The 16,049-nt window shown below is 60.3% G+C and overlaps 2 protein-coding genes across 2 annotated transcripts; one reads left to right on the plus strand and one right to left on the minus strand.

Annotated features, from left to right (window-relative positions):
- Nucleotides 1–71: 71 nt before the first annotated feature.
- On the plus strand, nt 72–10,450 carry BCL9L (BCL9 like). The gene is given in 9 exon segments (XM_087969791.1): nt 72–2,238; nt 2,421–2,508; nt 2,615–2,740; nt 3,218–3,407; nt 3,545–3,629; nt 3,778–5,968; nt 7,211–7,375; nt 7,820–8,014; nt 8,017–10,450. Coding segments are annotated over 9 exon segments (3,924 nt in total). The 5' UTR covers nt 72–2,226; the 3' UTR covers nt 8,889–10,450.
- Nucleotides 9,734–15,556, minus strand: CXCR5 (C-X-C motif chemokine receptor 5). Its single transcript, XM_026681054.2, has 2 exons — nt 15,301–15,556; nt 9,734–13,054 (listed from the first exon to the last, which is right to left on the minus strand). The coding sequence occupies exons 1-2, from the start codon at nt 15,337–15,339 to the stop codon at nt 11,891–11,893; spliced, it is 1,203 nt and encodes a 400-aa protein (XP_026536839.2). The 5' UTR covers nt 15,340–15,556; the 3' UTR covers nt 9,734–11,890.
- Between the last annotated feature and the right edge of the window lie 493 nt (nt 15,557–16,049).

Here is a 16,049-nt window from a genome sequence, read left to right on the forward strand (position 1 = left end):
CCTCGGGCTCAGGGGCCTCCAGCTGAGGGGCATTGTGCCATTCTGCCAAGGCCTGTTTGTCATCCTTAGTCTTACCTTGGGTAGCCATTCCCATGTTTCATGGGAACGGTTGTGTGGTTTGAGCACCTGTGTTGGAGGGTCCCATGGGGCTTCTCAGAGAGTGAGCAAGCTGGAGCTGGTGGGGCTTCAGAACCCCTCAGAAGAATCCAGCCTCAAGGGGGGCCCATCGCCTGAGGGAATGTTGGCTCCAGGGCAGAGGCTGGCAATGTGGACACTCCCTTGGGAGATTTTTGGGCCTGGAGGGCTGACCTGCCTCTGAGCTTTCCAAAGCGGCCCCTGGCTACGGATCCTTTAGGGGCAGGGAGACAGCAGGTGCCCAGGGAGCCATGTGACTTGGGCATAGGAGATGCTGGAGCCACTCAGGGGAGGCAGGTAGGGTAGCAGCCCAGGATCCTCCCACCAGCAGGGCCAGGAGGGGCACAGGTGGGCCCTGCGCTCCAGGAGGATGCTTGGGGGGTGCCAGTTGGGGGAGAGTGGGAGTCATCGGGGTCCTGAGGCTGGGCCTGCCACCCTGCCTAGAGCCGGCTCTCCTGCAGGTAACTTGTACGCCGGTCTCCCTCTTCAGCAGGCTGGAAATAAATCTCTCCTGGTGTGGAAGGAGGAATATAAATATCCCCGGAGTGATGTGATCTTTCCAGCTGCTATTAATAGGCCCCCAGAGGCTTAGCTGGCCCACGTGACGATGGAGACTTAAAGAGAGAGGGTGTCACAAAGGAGCCCCCCTCCCTCCCCCCTGGCTGGAGCCCCTGCTAGCCAGAGACAGGTGCAGGTCACGGGATGGGCTAGGGCGGCCCCCACCCTGCGAGGGACCTTAAAAGGACCCTGAAATTGGTACTCCAAGGTAGGGCTGGAGGGGATCCAGAGCCACCCACGGGCCTTGAGAGTGACCTCTTCTCAAAGCCATTGGGGGGGGGGGCTTTGCCCTCCCGTGGTGTGGCAGAGAGTGGGCTGGGGTCTTCCCCTTCCCCTGTTGTGAAACTCCCCCATTCAGCTATCCCTTTGGATTCTCTTGGCCCCTTTCCCATCGTCTATTGCTTGCCTTTTCCCCAAAATGCTACAAGGTGCACTCTGGCCCACTAGCCACCTTGCTGCACATTGTCAATGGTTACAGTACAATATAGGTGTTCATACAGAACTGTGTGGGCTTCTCCGGCGTATCATAGATTTGTATGAATTTGTATGGTTAATGCCAGTTCCTTTCCAGTGATTCCCAAGGTGGAATTTGCATGTTTTTTTTAGCAAATAGACAATCGGGGTGTGTTTTCATTAAATGGCTATCGAAAATTCCTTTCCTCCTCAGTCCCAACCAGGGAGGCCTATTTATGGGGTTTTTTTTTTTTTTTTGCATATTTTGCTTTTTAGTGTCCAGCAGTTTGGAGAGGGGCTTCTGAAGGCCTCGGGGGTTCTTCGTTTCCTTAATCATGCAAGATGATTTTGGATCGTAAGCCAATTTGATCATTTTAGTGCTCCGCCCAGACTCCACTTGTGAAGATATTGGTCCCAGCACTTCTATGTGGAACTTTTCATATTTGTCTGCTGGAAGAATTGCTGGTTGTTTCTCTCCTGTGTTTTCTCTTATCCCAACTCATCGCGAAGTTTTAAAGCCTTAGAAGACTTGCCTCTGTCCAAAAATCTGTTGAAGATTGAAAAATTAAGGCTTAGTTCTGCAGAAGCCATATGCTGCTTCTCCAATAGGTCTGAACATCTTTAATCCTGCCTCCCACCCGCCCAACCCACATATTCCCCCATCATTGGAGGAGTCTGCCGTGCCTTGGCCAGTTCTACAACACGGCGATCTTTGGATGAGAACATCTGGATATGGCAAAACTTGGCCAGATGGCAAACTCCCAGGGGCCGCAGGGGAGATTCTTGGGCCCCGAGGTTGAGGGCTTGTAGGGAATGAGGTCTGCCAGGTTTGGCGGAGGTCTCCAGGACACCCTGGCACGTGGGTGTCCTGAGCAGGGGGGTTGGCATCAGCCGTGGCCTTTGCCCCTCTGATGGGCTGTCCTTGTCTGTGCCCCTCTTTTTTCCCTCTCCCCACCCAGGGGGCATTTGGCCCGACCGGAAGTGCCAGTGGCGGTGGAGCCAGAGACGTGACGCTTCCTCCAGTGTCGCTGCCAGAAACCCCAGCCAGTCAAATGCACCCTGACAGTCAACTGGCCAACCATGGAAAGACAGGTAACGGCAGGGCCCACTCCCAGGCCCCCCCCACCCCCGTGAGCCCCACTCCCATCGGCCACCTGGGGGCTAAAGGTGTGGGTGGGGCAGGGAGCCAGGGCAGCAAAGTTGGCCAGCCCACCGCAGGCCCTCTGGCCCTGAAAGCCAGCCAGGCTCCTGTTTCTGTCTTTGGGGCCTTGAAGGGCAAAGTCAGGCGGGAGCGCAGTGTCTCTGTGGATTCGGGAGAGCGGCGGGAAGCAAGTACCACCCCACTGGACAAGGAGTTGAAAGGTGAGGGTGCAGGGCTAGCAGGAGGCACAGGGGGCTGGCATCTCATCTGGGCCCCCCCAGCTGCACCACCCTTCAGGCGGGCTCAGCGCAGCCTTTTGCTTGACAGGCGAGACGGTCCCTCGGAGCAAGAGGCGCTGCGTGCTGGAGAGGAAGCAGCCCTACAGTGGGGACGAGTGGTGCTCTGGGCCGGAGAGCGAGGATGACGACAAGTCCCTGGGCGGCAGCGGCCACAGTGAGTGTGCCCACGGGCTCAGGCATGAGAGCGGCCCCTCCCTGTGGCACAGCTGTGCCCGCAAGGAGCCAGTGGCCAGACCTCCCAGGGAGACCTAGCCGTGCCCTGGCAAAGCAAGGCCCCCAGAAGCAGCAGCTCCTCCTGCTTCTCTCTGCCCTCCTCAGTGCTGGCTTGTCAGCTGGCGCTTTCCCAGGACACCAGCAGGGCGAGGAAGTGTCCAGCCTTGCTGGGGGCAAGAGCAGGGCCCCTGGGGCCAGGGGCTAGCAGGCCTTTCCGGAGAGGGCGGGGGAGAGGTGACCTGTTAGGGGCCTGCACATTTGTGGGTGACGAGGGGAGTTCCTTCATGGGGTGCTGGGCCCCTCTGGGAGTGACTTCTCTTGGGCTGCCCCTGCCTGCATCAAGCCAAGCTGTCTCAGCTCTTCCCCAGCCAGTCTGGTGCCGTCGCAGCTGCTGAACCGCCCCGGTTGTCCCTGGCAGATTGCCACGTAGCTGAGCCGGCCATGAGCGCAGGGGCACAGCTGGGCCCAGGATCCAACCCTTTGCCGGCCCTGAGCGAGAGCACCACGCCTGGCGCCCCTCACAGCGCGGCCCCCGGATTGCGGCCAGAGGCCGGAGGAAAGCAGGGCCTGCAGCTGGTCTACGTCTTCACCACACACCTGGCCAACACGTAAGCCCCCTGCCCCTGAGCAGCGCTTGGGCCGGCCCCAAGCCAGGGGGAGGTTTTCCCGCAGAGAGGCTGGGCTTCCCCCCAGCTGGGCCCCAGGCACAGGGGGGCTGCCCTGACGGCTCTCTGGGTGTCTGCAGGGCTGCAGAGGCCGTCCTTCAGGGCCAGGCAGACTCCATTCTTGGCTACCATCAGCAACATGTGCCCCGGGCGAAGTTGGACCAGGTAAGGCCGGAGCTGGGGAGGGGCAGCCGGTTGGGCTGCTGGGAAGGCCAGACCGGCTGTCCCGAGTGGAGGGGGGCCTGGCCGGAGCAGGGGGGTTGGCAGCCACAGGCTCCCCCTCCCCAGAATCCACTTCTTTCTCCTTTTGCAGCCGAAGGTGCCGGGTGCTCTGGAGCCCCTGCCGCTCCACTTGTCTCCTGCCAACACCCCTCAGGGACCGCCGGCCCTGCCCCCAAGCAGCCAGGGACAGCAGCCAGGAGGGGCCCCCCTGGGGCTCGGCCAAGGACCGCTCTCTTCCAGCAATGCTCTCCCACCGGAGGGGCCCCCCGAGGAGGCTCGCCAGGACCTGACACCCAACTCGGTGGGAAACGGCAGCAACAGCAGCAGCTCCGTGGCCCCCAGCAACACCCACCCCAGCACCCCCACCACGCTCAGCTCCCTGCAAGCCAGCACTGCGGAGGGTTTGTTGGGGGAGGGGGGTAGCACGGCCCCCCCCACAGCAGGGAATGGGCCTCGCAACCCCCTCAACACCGAAGGCCTCTCCAAGGAGCAGCTGGAGCACCGGGAGCGGTCTCTGCAAACCCTGCGGGACATCGAGCGCCTGCTTCTGCGGGGCAGTGAGGCTGAGCCCTTCCTCAAGGGTGGGCCAGGCCCTGGGGAAGGGGCGATCCTGCCCCCCCAGGGGGCGGCCCCAGCGCCTCCCCAGGCTGCCCTCTCCGGGACAGGCGTGAAGAAGTACGAGGAGCCGCTGCAGTCCATGATTTCGCAGACGCAGAGCCTGGGGGGTCCAGGCCTGGAGCAGGAGGGGCCCTTGCCCCCGGGGGTGGACCTGGGGCAGCCGATGAACGTGGTGCTGCAGCGCCTCGGCCAGGACAGCCTGACCCCCGAGCAGGTGGCCTGGCGCAAGCTGCAGGAGGAGTACTATGAGGAGAAGCGCCGCAAGGAGGAGCAGGCCGGCCTGCATGGCGGGCGGCCACTGCAGGAAGTGATGCTGGCCCAGCCCCTGGGAGGCGTCATGCTCCGGGGGCCCCCGCCGCCCTACCACAGCCGGCCCGGGGAGCAGTGGCTGCTGCGGGGGACACCCCTGGACCTTCAGGAGCAGCTGCGGCCCACCTTCCCCGGCCCCCGTGGCTTCCCAGGCAGCCACATCCAGAGGGGCTTTGCCACGATGCCGAACCTGCCCCTGGAGCCCCTTGGCCCGGTTGGCGGTGGGCCCCGCCCCGGGCAGCCCGGCCTACCGTGGGGCGAAGACCTGCCCCTCAGGAGTCCGGGGCACTTTGTGCCTGGGGGCCTCTCGTACCCCCCAGGGCAGGGCGAGGCCGAGCGCTTCCTGCCATCCCGGGCGCGCGAGGACCTGCTGCGTCACCCCCTGTTGGAGAAGCGGCCAGGGTCCCTGGGGCTGGAGATGGAGCGCGTCCTGCCGACCCACCGGCAGGTGGAGCCTGGCCTCTTTGCCGGAGAAGGGCTGGGCCTGGAGTTCGGGGGGGGGCGGGCCCTGATGAGCCCCCCTTCCCCACTGCAGGAGGTGGAGCCGGGCGCCTTGGCCACACCCACCAACTTGAACATGAACGTGAACATGAACATGAACCTGAGTGTGCAGATGACGCCGCAGCAGCAGCAGCAACAGCAAATGCTGCTGACCCAGAAGGCCCGCGGCCCAGAGCTGATGCCCCCTGAGGAAATGGCCCGAGGGCGAGCCCCAAACGGCACTGGGGCCATCATGGGGGCCCCCCCAAAGATGCTGATGGGCTCGCCCTTCCCAGGCCAGGGACAGCAGCAGAGCTTCCCGACCGGGCAGGGCCCTTACCCGCCTGTGCCACCAGAGCTGGGCGGCACGCCTGATATGTTTGGTCCGGATGGGGGCGGCATGGCTGGCACCCCACGGCTCAGCCACGTTCCCCTGCCACCCAGCACCAGCACCTCAGCCACAAACTTGCATGCGGCCCCCATCCGGGGCCTGGGCCGCCGCCCCTCGGACCTGGCCCTCAACATGGGGCAGATGAACTCGCCCAGCGTGGGCCGCCTCAAGTCTCCCACCCTCAGCCAAGCACATTCCCCGCTGGGCACGTCCCCTTCGGCCAACCTCAAGTCGCCACAGACGCCTTCTGCCCTGGTCAGCCTGCCAGCTGCCGCTGCCAGCAGTGCCCCCCTCAAGTCCCCCCAGGTGCTGGGCTCTGTGCTGAATGTCCGCTCCCCAACTAGTTCGCCCGGCCATCTCAAATCGCCCTCCATGGCCGTGTCTTCCCCAGGATGGGCACCCTCCCCCAAGGCCAGCCTCGCCAGCCCAGGCAAGCCAGCCCTCGGAATGGGCAACTCTGCCCCCTTGGGCCACCTTGAGCAAGGTAAGGGCAGAGGTGCTGAGCAGTTGTGGGAAGGGAGAATTTCCGGAGACGTTCTGGGTTTCAGGGAGTCCCTGTTCAGTTGGCTTTCTCTCTGCGGGAAGAGGAGGGGGACTTTGGACAGACAGTGTTGTAACCATGGCTCCCCGTTCCGTTCCTCTTGTTGAGCCACCTGGCAGGTGGGACTGCCAGGCACCTGGCGGCAGATCCATCTCCCACTTCACTGCAAGGATCACGCCTGGCCTCCGAGAAACGCCAGTTCAGCTCAGTCGTTCTGGGTTTGGACTGACCTTGAAGAAAGCACGAAAGAAGTGGCCGGGCCCTGTAGATCCAGTGCCCCGTTTCCATCGAAGGCAGCAGGCCTGTCCGTCTGAGCAGCGGCCTTTCAGTCCAGGGTCACCCTTCCTTCCACGTGGCTCCTGAGAGGCCCCCTAGCAAAATGGGGACAGGGACAAAACCGCCCCCGCGTTTCCTCTCGCTTGCAGTTGAATGAAAGGCACCCAATAATGCGACTGCAAGGCTCTGTTCCCGGTTCATGGGGGTCACCCTCTCGCTTCAGGCTGCTTTTTGCGGTTGGCTGCAACCAGTCTGCGCCGTCGTCCTGCAGAGCACCCACATTCCTATGCTCTTTTTTTGGGTTGGGGGTGGGGGGATATAACCATATTTTCCTTTTAGCTCTGAAATGCCAAAAGCAGCCTGTCCCGCCCCTAAACTAATCCAGCAGATCCAATTGGGAGATTATGCCCCAGCTTGCAGGTCCGAGATATCCAGGGGTCTCAGCCGGCTTTGGCCTCGACTGGAATATCTGTGGGGCTCATTACCTGCCCTGGGGGTGAGGTGGGGTGGAGTTAGACGGGAGAGAACCGGTGAGCACCCCAAAGCCTCCCAGGGACCACACAATAGGAGGCTATTTAGACACACACACCCCCAAGCGCGCGCACACACACACGCACAGGGCATCTGCTCAGCGCCAGCTGGGGGAGCTGGAGGGAAAGAGAGCAGCTGCCCTCCTGGCCAGGCCGCTGGGCTTCCCAGATGCCTTTGGGCGGCATGATTTACACGATGTCAGCTCTTCGCCCGGCTCATCTCCAAGGATGGCCCGGCGTTCATTTGGCTTGGCCTGAAGGTGCCTGTGTGTCTCTCTTGCAGGTGCCGTGCCCTCTGGGTCTCGGAGCAGCTCCTCTGCCCCGCCTGGCAATACCTCTGGGCCCCTGAACCCCAACCTGCCTTTTCCTTCCTCTCCAGATCCACCCCCATCCCAGAACCCTTTGTCCCTCATGATGTCCCAGATGTCCAAATACGCCATGCCCAGCTCCACGCCACTCTACCACAACGCCATCAAGACCATCGCCACCTCAGATGATGAACTGCTCCCGGACCGGCCGCTGCTGCCGCCTGGGGCTCTGGCTGGTAAGAGGGGGGGCACTCAGAGGGCCGGCTGTGGGCACTCGCACTCCTGCACACACACCCTCCAGAGCCAGGAGAATGATGTCCCCTTTCTGCCCCGTTCCCGGGTGGTTTCCCTCCCTTCTTGGGATAGACCCTGCTCTAGGGGAGTGGGCCAGAGGAGCCGGACCCTCCTTTCTCCCCAAAGCCCACAGCAACAAGGCGGTAGAGAGCAGTGGGCGTGTGGGCCTGGAGGGAGGGAACCTCGGAGAAGGAAGGCAGGAGCTGTTCAGAGAAAGGCAGGGAGGGAATGCCAAATAAGCCAGCCTTACTTCTTGGGCGCAAAGGGGGTGGGTGGGGGTGGGGAGGCTTCCAGGGGCCTCCTCTGCGCCCCATAACAAGGCCATCGAGTTGGGGCATGCTTGCGATGCGTTCTGCCCCAGGACTTAGCACCTTTTCCCCTTGCAGGCATGGGCGGAAGCCAGACCAATGCAATGCATGTGAACTCTGTGGGGCCGGCCCCCGTGCCGAGCCCGATGGGCCTGAACCTCGCTGGACAGCAGCTGCTCTCCCAGGAAGTGGCAGCCCCCCCAATGTCTTCGCCCAGCCCCCTGGGGACCGGCCTCCCCATGCACAGCAGCGCTCCTGGGCAGAACCCGATGATGCCCCCGGGCCCCCAGACTCCCTGGGCCAGTCCTGCGGCCCTTCTGGCCAGCTGGTCTTTGCAACACGCCTGCAGCAGCCCCCCGCCAACGGAGGCGGCATTCCAATGGCCCCAGGAGGGGCGGCCGGGCCTGGGTTGCAGCCGCCGCCTCCCTCTCAGCAACAACACTACCCCCCTGGCTTGGGAGTCCCTCCAGAGGAGTTGCCCCCCCAGCAGGCGCCCTCTCAGCAGCGCCTGGCCGGTCGGCTGCCGGAGCCGTACCCCTCCGTGCTTCCCGGGGTGGCCTCCGTGCTGAGCGATCCAGAGCTGAGCGACGTGATCCGGCCCACCCCGACAGGCATTCCCGAGTTCGACCTCTCCCGCATCATCCCTTCGGAGAAGCCCAGCAGCACCCTGCAGTACTTCCCCAAGGGGGAGGGCCAGGGGGTCAAGACCCTCCCCCCCTCCAACCTGCACCTGGCGAACTTGCAGAACATGATGGCGGAACAGGGCCCGGCCCGGCCCGGCCCACAAGTGATGCCACGCGGAATGTCTCTGTGCCACCCCGGACAGATGCCCATGCTGGGCAGGACAGGCCTGCCCCCCCAGCAGGGCCTGGTGGGCAACAGCTTGCCCCAGGGGCTGGTGCTGCCCCAGCAGAGCCTCCTGGCCCAGCAGAACTTCCTGCTCATGCAGGCCAAGCAGCGCAGCATTTCGGTCTCCGGAGAGATGTACGGGCAGCCAGCGGGGCACCTGCTCTCCCCCCAGGGCTCGCTTATGGGGCCCCCTTCCCAGCAGAACCTCATGGTCTCCATGCGCCAGCGCAGCGTGTCCCTGGACGGCCAGGTGAGCTACGGCCCCGGAGGCGGCGGCATGGCCAACCTGCCCTTCTAAGGAATCTTCTCTGCTTTGCTTCTGGAAGAGAAATCGGGAGGCCTCCACAGGTCTCGGGAGCAACCGCCGGCCCAGCCTTCTCTGGGTCGGAGTAAACGGAGGGAAAGGTGGATGCCCTCGACCGGTTGCCCTGGCACCAGGCGGAAGTCCCACCCAGCAGCTGCCTGCAACAGAGCGGAGTCCGTGCACCAGCTGTTCCAGGCTGGACACTCCAGGCTGGTGCTGGGACAGGGCCTGAGGGGGCATTTGCACCCCCACCCCCACTTAGCTCTCCTTGCAGGACGTTGGCCCGGAAGAAACGCCACGGGAGTGGGTTGGCCCTTCCCCCCGTGCTGTGAAGGGATCATGGCCAGCGCAGGGAACGCGAGGGGGCCTTCCCGGACTGTTGGGCGCTGCCCTTTCAGCGGCCTTCTGCACTCGCTCTCTTTCCCACGGAGGGGGGCCAGTCTGGGTGAGTCCAGCCCAGCCCTTCCCTTGGCTTCCATGCCACCTTGCGCTTCTGGGCTTGTCGTGGGATAATATCCGAGGGGAGGGGGAGGTTTGGGGATCAAAGGTCCAAATAGTCCCCCATCAAAAGAAAGGTGGCTTCCTTTTGGCAGCAGTTCCCATGATGGACAAAGAGAAGCAAAAAGCAAGCCAGAGACCGAGAGACGGGCATGAGAGGGCAGGCCCCGTAGCCTCCCTTGGGGAAGGGCTCACCTGCCCCTCGTGTGAGTTGGGGGGGCAGTTCACACCCTGCCCTCTAACTCTAGATGAAGGGAGGCCCTTCCTCTTCCTCTCTGCCTGGCCAGGGTTGGAGGAGTGTCCTGGATCGCAGGACCCTCCAGCAGATGCATCTGGCACTGCCAAGCTGGGGCGCTTCTGCACTTTGAAACTCGGCTTCTGCCTGAGACCTCCCCCCGTCCCAGCTTTGGCAGTGAAGTTCAGAAGAGGGAGGGTTGAGGGGGCTACGGAAAGTGTGTGCTGGGGAGAGAGAAGCCAGGGGGAAGGGCTGGTTTTCCAGGGTCTCTTATCCAAGCAAAGGCCTGGCCAGGAGTTTCTCCACCACAGCACCCCACACCCCAGCCCCAAGGCCGCAGAAGGTGCTTCCAGTGACCCACCGCCCTGTTCCTCCCTGCTCGGCGCATTCATGGGCTCCCTGCCCCCCTCCCTCTCCAGCTCTGCCTTGTGCTGTGGACGTGGTCCTGTCTCGTGTCTCCCGACTCCCTCCCTCCGACTCCCTCCCCAGCTTGAGTCGCCTCTGCTGAGCATCCTCCCCCCACCCCACCCCTTCCTCTGCCATCAGTCAGGATGAGGCCAAGGGAGGAGGTGACCCAGAGCCCCTGCGGCTGATGGAGGAGGGCACTGGATGCTCCGTGCCATCTCCTGCCAGCCATGCATTTTGTACCAGTCTATAAATAAAAATATATAAATATAAATATATAAATACAATATGTGAAGACATCTTACCGGTTTTTATTTTGAAATGATTTCTAGGCTTGTTTTGGGGTATCTGTGCTGCCTGTAATGTATTGATTGACCTGTTTTATAGGTGCCTTTTTATTAAAAAAAATTAAACTTCTGCCAGGAGCTTTCTGTGGTGTCCTTATCTCTACCAATGCGGGGATTGGCACTGGCCAACTGGGCGGAAGCCTCACCATCTCCGAGATTGGAGCGGGGCCTCCCATCCTCCCCTTCCCGGCTCTTTTAAGTAGTTCTGTACATTGAGAGGTTTCCTTGGCTGCTGTGTCGGTGGAGGGTGGTTTCCTATGTTAATGTTTTCGGTTTTAAAAAGTTCACTATGGAGGAGAGTATTTGTAAGGCGGGGTTGAAATGAGGGGCCCTTGGTGCTGCCCTGAAAAGCCAGCGGACACACCGGATGCCCCCAAGCCCTGACCCCTCATAGCCCCCCCACGTGGGAGGTGGCGGGGAGTGCTGGCCAGCTGCAGGCTGAGCAAAATCGGCCGCTTCCTCCGCTGGGGCTTCCGCTTGCCAGAAGGAAGAAAAGGGAGGCTTGCAACGTCTTTATTTCAAGCAAGGGAAAGCACAAGGAAGTTTTACAATCTACTTCACGCATTCTCCACAGGAAGTATTTACAGTAAAAATGCAAAATTACTGGGAATTTTGGTAAACAAGCCTGGGGATTTTAGAGGTCGGTGAAAACCCGCCGAACCTGTGATGGTGCCGCTCTGGGGGGAGGCCACAGTTGCAAAGGCCGGGCGGGGGCCAAGGGGGGGCAGTTGCAGGCTTGGCTCCCACTGGCAACGAGGCAGAGGCCATAGCAGGTTTGATGAGACATGGGAGGCTTGATTTCCTTTGGGGAAAGAACGGAGGAGTTCCTCGCCTGCCCACACCGGAGATGGACACGCTGCTAAGTGGAAAGCCTGCCCAGAGCAGAACCTGCCTGCCTGGGGCAGACGAAAGCAGAAGGGCCAGGGCCTGGGCTGTGGGGTTCCCCACTCAATTCCAAGGCGCCTGGGCTGATTGGGACGCCAATACTGACCATGGCAAGGGTCTCCTGGGGCGAGTCCTGCCCTTGGACACCGAGAGGCCAAAGAGGTTGCCCTGTTCCTCTGGACTCTCCTTCTGGTTACTTAAGGAGGCCTTAGCTGAAGATTGGAAAGCCCAAATCAGGCCCTGGAGCTGGATCTCCCCTCTCCATTTCCAGTTGCGTTTGGGGGGTTGGGGGAGCCTGGAATCCAAATATGCAACATGATCTGTAGTGGGGCTCTTCAAACTCAGCAGCTCTAAGACTTGTGGACTTCAACTCCCAGAATTCCTCCTCCAGTCACGTTAGCTCAGGAATTCTGGGAGTTGAAGTCCACTAGTCTTAGAGCTGCCACGTTTGAAGACCCTTGCTCTGTAGGGAGGCAATGAGGACACAACCCTGCTCTCAAGTAAACCTGATCTGTGTGTGAGCACCGCACTCTGAACCCGGACAATTGCAGGCTGGGGGCAGCAGCCGAGCCATTCGTAGCTTCATGGGAAACAGCAGGGAAGGGATCAGAGAACATATGTGGGGCTTAGCCTCTGTTTTGGGCCCAAGTCAGGTCCGAGCCTTCCTCCTCTTGGCCATTTGGATCCTTGTGAGAAGTGAACCGATCTGGCAGACCGGAAGGCGTGGCATTTCCAGAGTAGGAGGAGGCCCCATACCGAACACTGGAGATGTTGGTCTCCATGCTGCTCTCCATTCTGCAGGTGCCCAGAACCTCCTGCAGGGCCCCCTGACTCAGGCAGCCCACATCGTGCAGGAGTCGACAAAAGTCATGGCGGAACCGGGTGCCCACAAAGGTGAAGAGGATGGGATTCAGGCAGCAGTGGCTGTAGGCAAGCACCTCGCTTACCACAATGGCCCTGCTTAGTGCCTGGTCAACCGTGCAGGACTTCCTTGTAACCTCCAGCTTCGTAAGGGTGTCCCAGAAAATGACCACGTTGTAAGGGGTCCAGCAGAGCAGGAAGACACTCGTGACCGCAATGGCCACCTTCACGGCCTTTTGCCGCTGCAGCCGCTGGGACTGGCAGAGGAGCCTCACGATGGCTGCGTAGCAATAGCACATGACTCCCAAGGGCAGGAAGAAGCCCACCAGGTGGTAGAGGAAGCGCTCGGCCAGCCAGGAGTTGATGCCATGCGTGCCATACTCCCTGAAGTGGCAGAGGCTCAGGTTGTGGCCTTGGACCCAGACCTCTGTGAACAGCAAGTCGGGTATGGCCAGCAGGAAGGAGAGCAGCCAGATGCCCAGGCAGGTCAGGTGGATGGAGAGGCCACGCTGCTTCTGGAAGGTCTGCAGGGCGCAGACCACAGCCAGGTAGCGGTCCACGCTGATGCAGCCGAGCAGCAGACTGCTGCTGTAGAAGCTCATCCGGTTGGCGACACTCAGCAGCTTGCAGAGGAAGAGGCCGAAGACCCAGCCGTTCAGGCTCTGCACCACGCCGAAGGGGAAGGTGAGCAGCAGCAACAGGTTGGCCAGGGCAAAGTGGAGGAGGAAGAGCTCCGTGGAGGTGCGGGAATGCCTGTAGCGCAACAGGATGACCACCACCAGAAGGTTGCCCAGGGCACCAAGCAGGAAGATGAGCAGGTGGATGCAAGGCACCAGGACACCCTGGGGGCCGTCTTCCGCCTGAGGACACAAGTAATTGTCATCGTAGGAGTTGTTCCCTTCACTGTCAGTGAAGTTGTAGTCGAAGGTCTGGGAAGAGAGCAACAGGCAAACGGGGTTGATGCGCAGGGGCTTCTGTGTGCTGTCCCTTGCAGAGAAAGGCTATTCAGACACACACACAGGCCCAGATTCCCCCCCCTCCCATCCTTGCCTCCTCCAACGGTGGGGACAATCAGGGCACTGGACAAACAGGGAGGATCAAGGAACACCAGCGGATTGACCTCTGGGCGGCCCTGGATTGCTTCTAGAGGCCCCTTTCCCTCTTCCCCCTCCGGAGACATGAAAGCAGCTTCTGAGCCAGCGGCCTCAGTCCAGCCTCAGCTGCTGCCATGGTCTTCATGCCAAGTTAGCAGTGGAGCAAGAGAGGACGGTCGGTCAGGGAGCCTGTGCTAAACAACCCACAAGAGGGCAACGGGCATCAACCCCGCTGGCTGCAGGAGGAAGCAGGCGGAGGCTTTCCTCAGGGGAGGGACCCACCGCTGGCTGGCAGGTAAACCATCCAAGATTCTTCCTATCTTGGAGATAAGTAGTGGATTCAAGGGTTTTTTTTTTCCCTGAAGGGGGAAAAATTCCCTCAACTTATCACCTTGTACTTTAATATTTTGGATTTTCTCCTCTCTTTTTGAGGGGGGGTCATATTCAGAAATCAGTTCAACTTTGTTTAACCTCTGGTCAATTTCACAAGCCCATTTTCATTTTTCAAACGTAGCCCTTGCCAGGTCTTTGAAAGGGCTTTTAATAGTGTTCAAAGCTCTGTTTCAAAAGGTGAAGAGGAAGCAGAGGTTGAAATTGAAGGAGGGGAGAATGTTCGTTGCAGTCTTTCCTTAAAGTTGTGCAGTTTCAATTGTTTAATTAAGTTTGAATTTAAAAATGGAGTTGCAAGCCCGGAAGGCAATTGCAATCGTAGAACTGAACCCTCCCTACACTTCTGCTCCAAAGTCAGCCCTGTACAGAGCCAGGTGGATGCAGTGGGGAGAGAGGAGCAGGAACTGGGAACGCAAGTAGGGGAGAAAGCAAGCGGGGAGGAGCGCGGTCAGTTCACCCTTTTCCTCCTTCCATGGTTTTTTTTTGGGGGGGACACACAGAGCAATGCAGATACATTAATCCACATTAATCCCAAACTGGTTGAGATCCTCTATAAAATCCCAGATTAATCCAAACTCAGATCAATTTTCAAAGTAGTTTCAATTAACAACTTTATCCAAATTTTGCAAAGAGAAGCAATCTCTTTTGACGGGGTGACCATGAGAATTGCTTGGCCAGAAGGTGAACTGGCCTTGAAAAACAGGCCAGCCGGCTCTTCCCCAAACACTCGTCAAGGTTCCCAACCCTGCGGGGCTGCTGCTTTGGGGTGTGCCAGGCCAGTTTAGTTGCTGCAGGGTGGGGGCCCCCATCAGCCCTGGGTGAGGGGACAGAGGAAGAGGAAAAAGGGGAAGTCGGCTCTTCTCTTTTCTCTCCTGGGGGACTGATGGGTTCTGGGGAGTGGCCCCAGCGGAAACCTCACAGGCCCTGCAGATGGCTGCTTCCGCCAGTCCCAAAGCCCATCGTTCTGTTGCAGAGGGGTCCGATCTGTGTGTTCCCTTGACTTCTCTCCACTTTAAGGGGTCCTCTCCAGCCATGCCCCTCCCATCGCATTCACGGAGGGGTCCAGCTCCTGCCCCTTCTCTCTGAGTGGGAGTTTTTGAAAACCAGTAAAACAAGAAAAAAAGAAAGAAAAGGAGGGGTAAGCAGTCACTTCCTTCTGAACATACTCCCTTGGGTTTTTTTGTAAGAGGCCCCCAGAGGCCGATTCCAGCTCAGAAGACAAGGGGAGGGGGGGGGGCTCAAAAACAGGAAGGCCGGGGAGCTGTGGAGGAGAATCTGCAGCTCTTTCCTGGCCCCGCTCAGCCTGTGGCTGGCATCTGGCTGCCTTAGCACTTGCACGCAACCTTCCCCAGATGCACAGGGACACCCATGCAGGTGCTGAGCATTTGGCAGCAGCAAGGGGCTTCCAGGAAGCCATCAACCCCCCCTCCCCAGGGGCAGATTGGAGGAGGTGAAAGCTGGGCCAGGTGGTCTGCCCAAATGATAAAAGCCCAAGTCCTGCCTGCACACTTCGCAGTGGAGACACAATCTCCCTCCCAGTAGAATTCGGGTGGGGAGGGCTAGCACTCCTGCCCCCTCCAGAGGGATCCCCCATCCTTCAGGCCAGCAGAAGTGCCAAGCGCTTCTCTGGCCGCCTCTGCCCCGTTCATGGAGCAACCCAGGTCTTTGTCAGAGCTGCCAGCCACACTCACCCAGTTGACATTCTCCAGGGTGATCCTAAACTCGGCCATGACTTAGGAAGCCACACACAGGGGTGCCCACCTGTTGCGGGTTCAGCAGAGAAATGATCAGAGGAGGAATGGCCAAACAAGAGACGGAAGCTCCTGATTTGCAAGCCAAATTAAGTTTTAAGATCCTGATTACATAAAACCACTTTTTAAGAAGTTTCCATCTTCTGTTCCGGTCTCAGGCGACTCAACCCAACTCACTCAGGTTTGTGATGAGCACACCAGGAAGACGGGGATATTCAGGCCTTGTTTGCACCGTTATTTACCCTGCCCCTCTTGCTTTGATCAGACTGGGCAAAGATCACTTCCAGGACGGGGCTTTGTTAATGTCGCACCTATGAACTCACATAATGGGAACGACGTTCCTAGAAATGGGTAATTCCTGAATGGGACTTTTGTTCCGCACTGGGAACAAAGTTGAGCTGGTCTCCTTCGCTGGGCTGGTATGAAAAAGAGCCACGCGGCCAAAGCGACCCTTTTCAGGCTCCCTGAAGGGTTCCGCTTCCAGAGCTTCTAGGCCGGCCAGCCCGTTCTCCCAGGGCACCGGCAGGCCCGCCGCGTCCCCGCTCAAAGCCCCCCGGGGCAGGAGGGGGCGCTTGGCGGGGCCAGCTGGCCCAGAGAGCGCCTCCCTGGCTCGGCCGGCACTGGACAGGCGACACCGGGAAGCGCGAAGGGGCGCCTCCCGGGAAGGGCGCCGGGACCGCAGCAGAGCC

The sequence above is a fragment of the Notechis scutatus genome, chromosome 7 (genome assembly GCF_049901735.1).
Source record: "Notechis scutatus isolate UNSWTSFEM ecotype Mainland chromosome 7, rNotScu1.2, whole genome shotgun sequence".
NCBI classification, from domain to species: domain Eukaryota; kingdom Metazoa; phylum Chordata; class Lepidosauria; order Squamata; family Elapidae; genus Notechis; species Notechis scutatus.

Coding starts and splice junctions, on each gene's coding strand:
- CXCR5 (XM_026681054.2), bottom strand. CDS start 15,339: ATGGCCGAGTTTAGGATCACCCTGGAGAATGTCAACTGG. Junction 13,055..15,300: donor CCCTGGAGAATGTCAACTGG/GTGAGTGTGGCT, acceptor CTCTCTTCCCAG/ACCTTCGACTACAACTTCAC.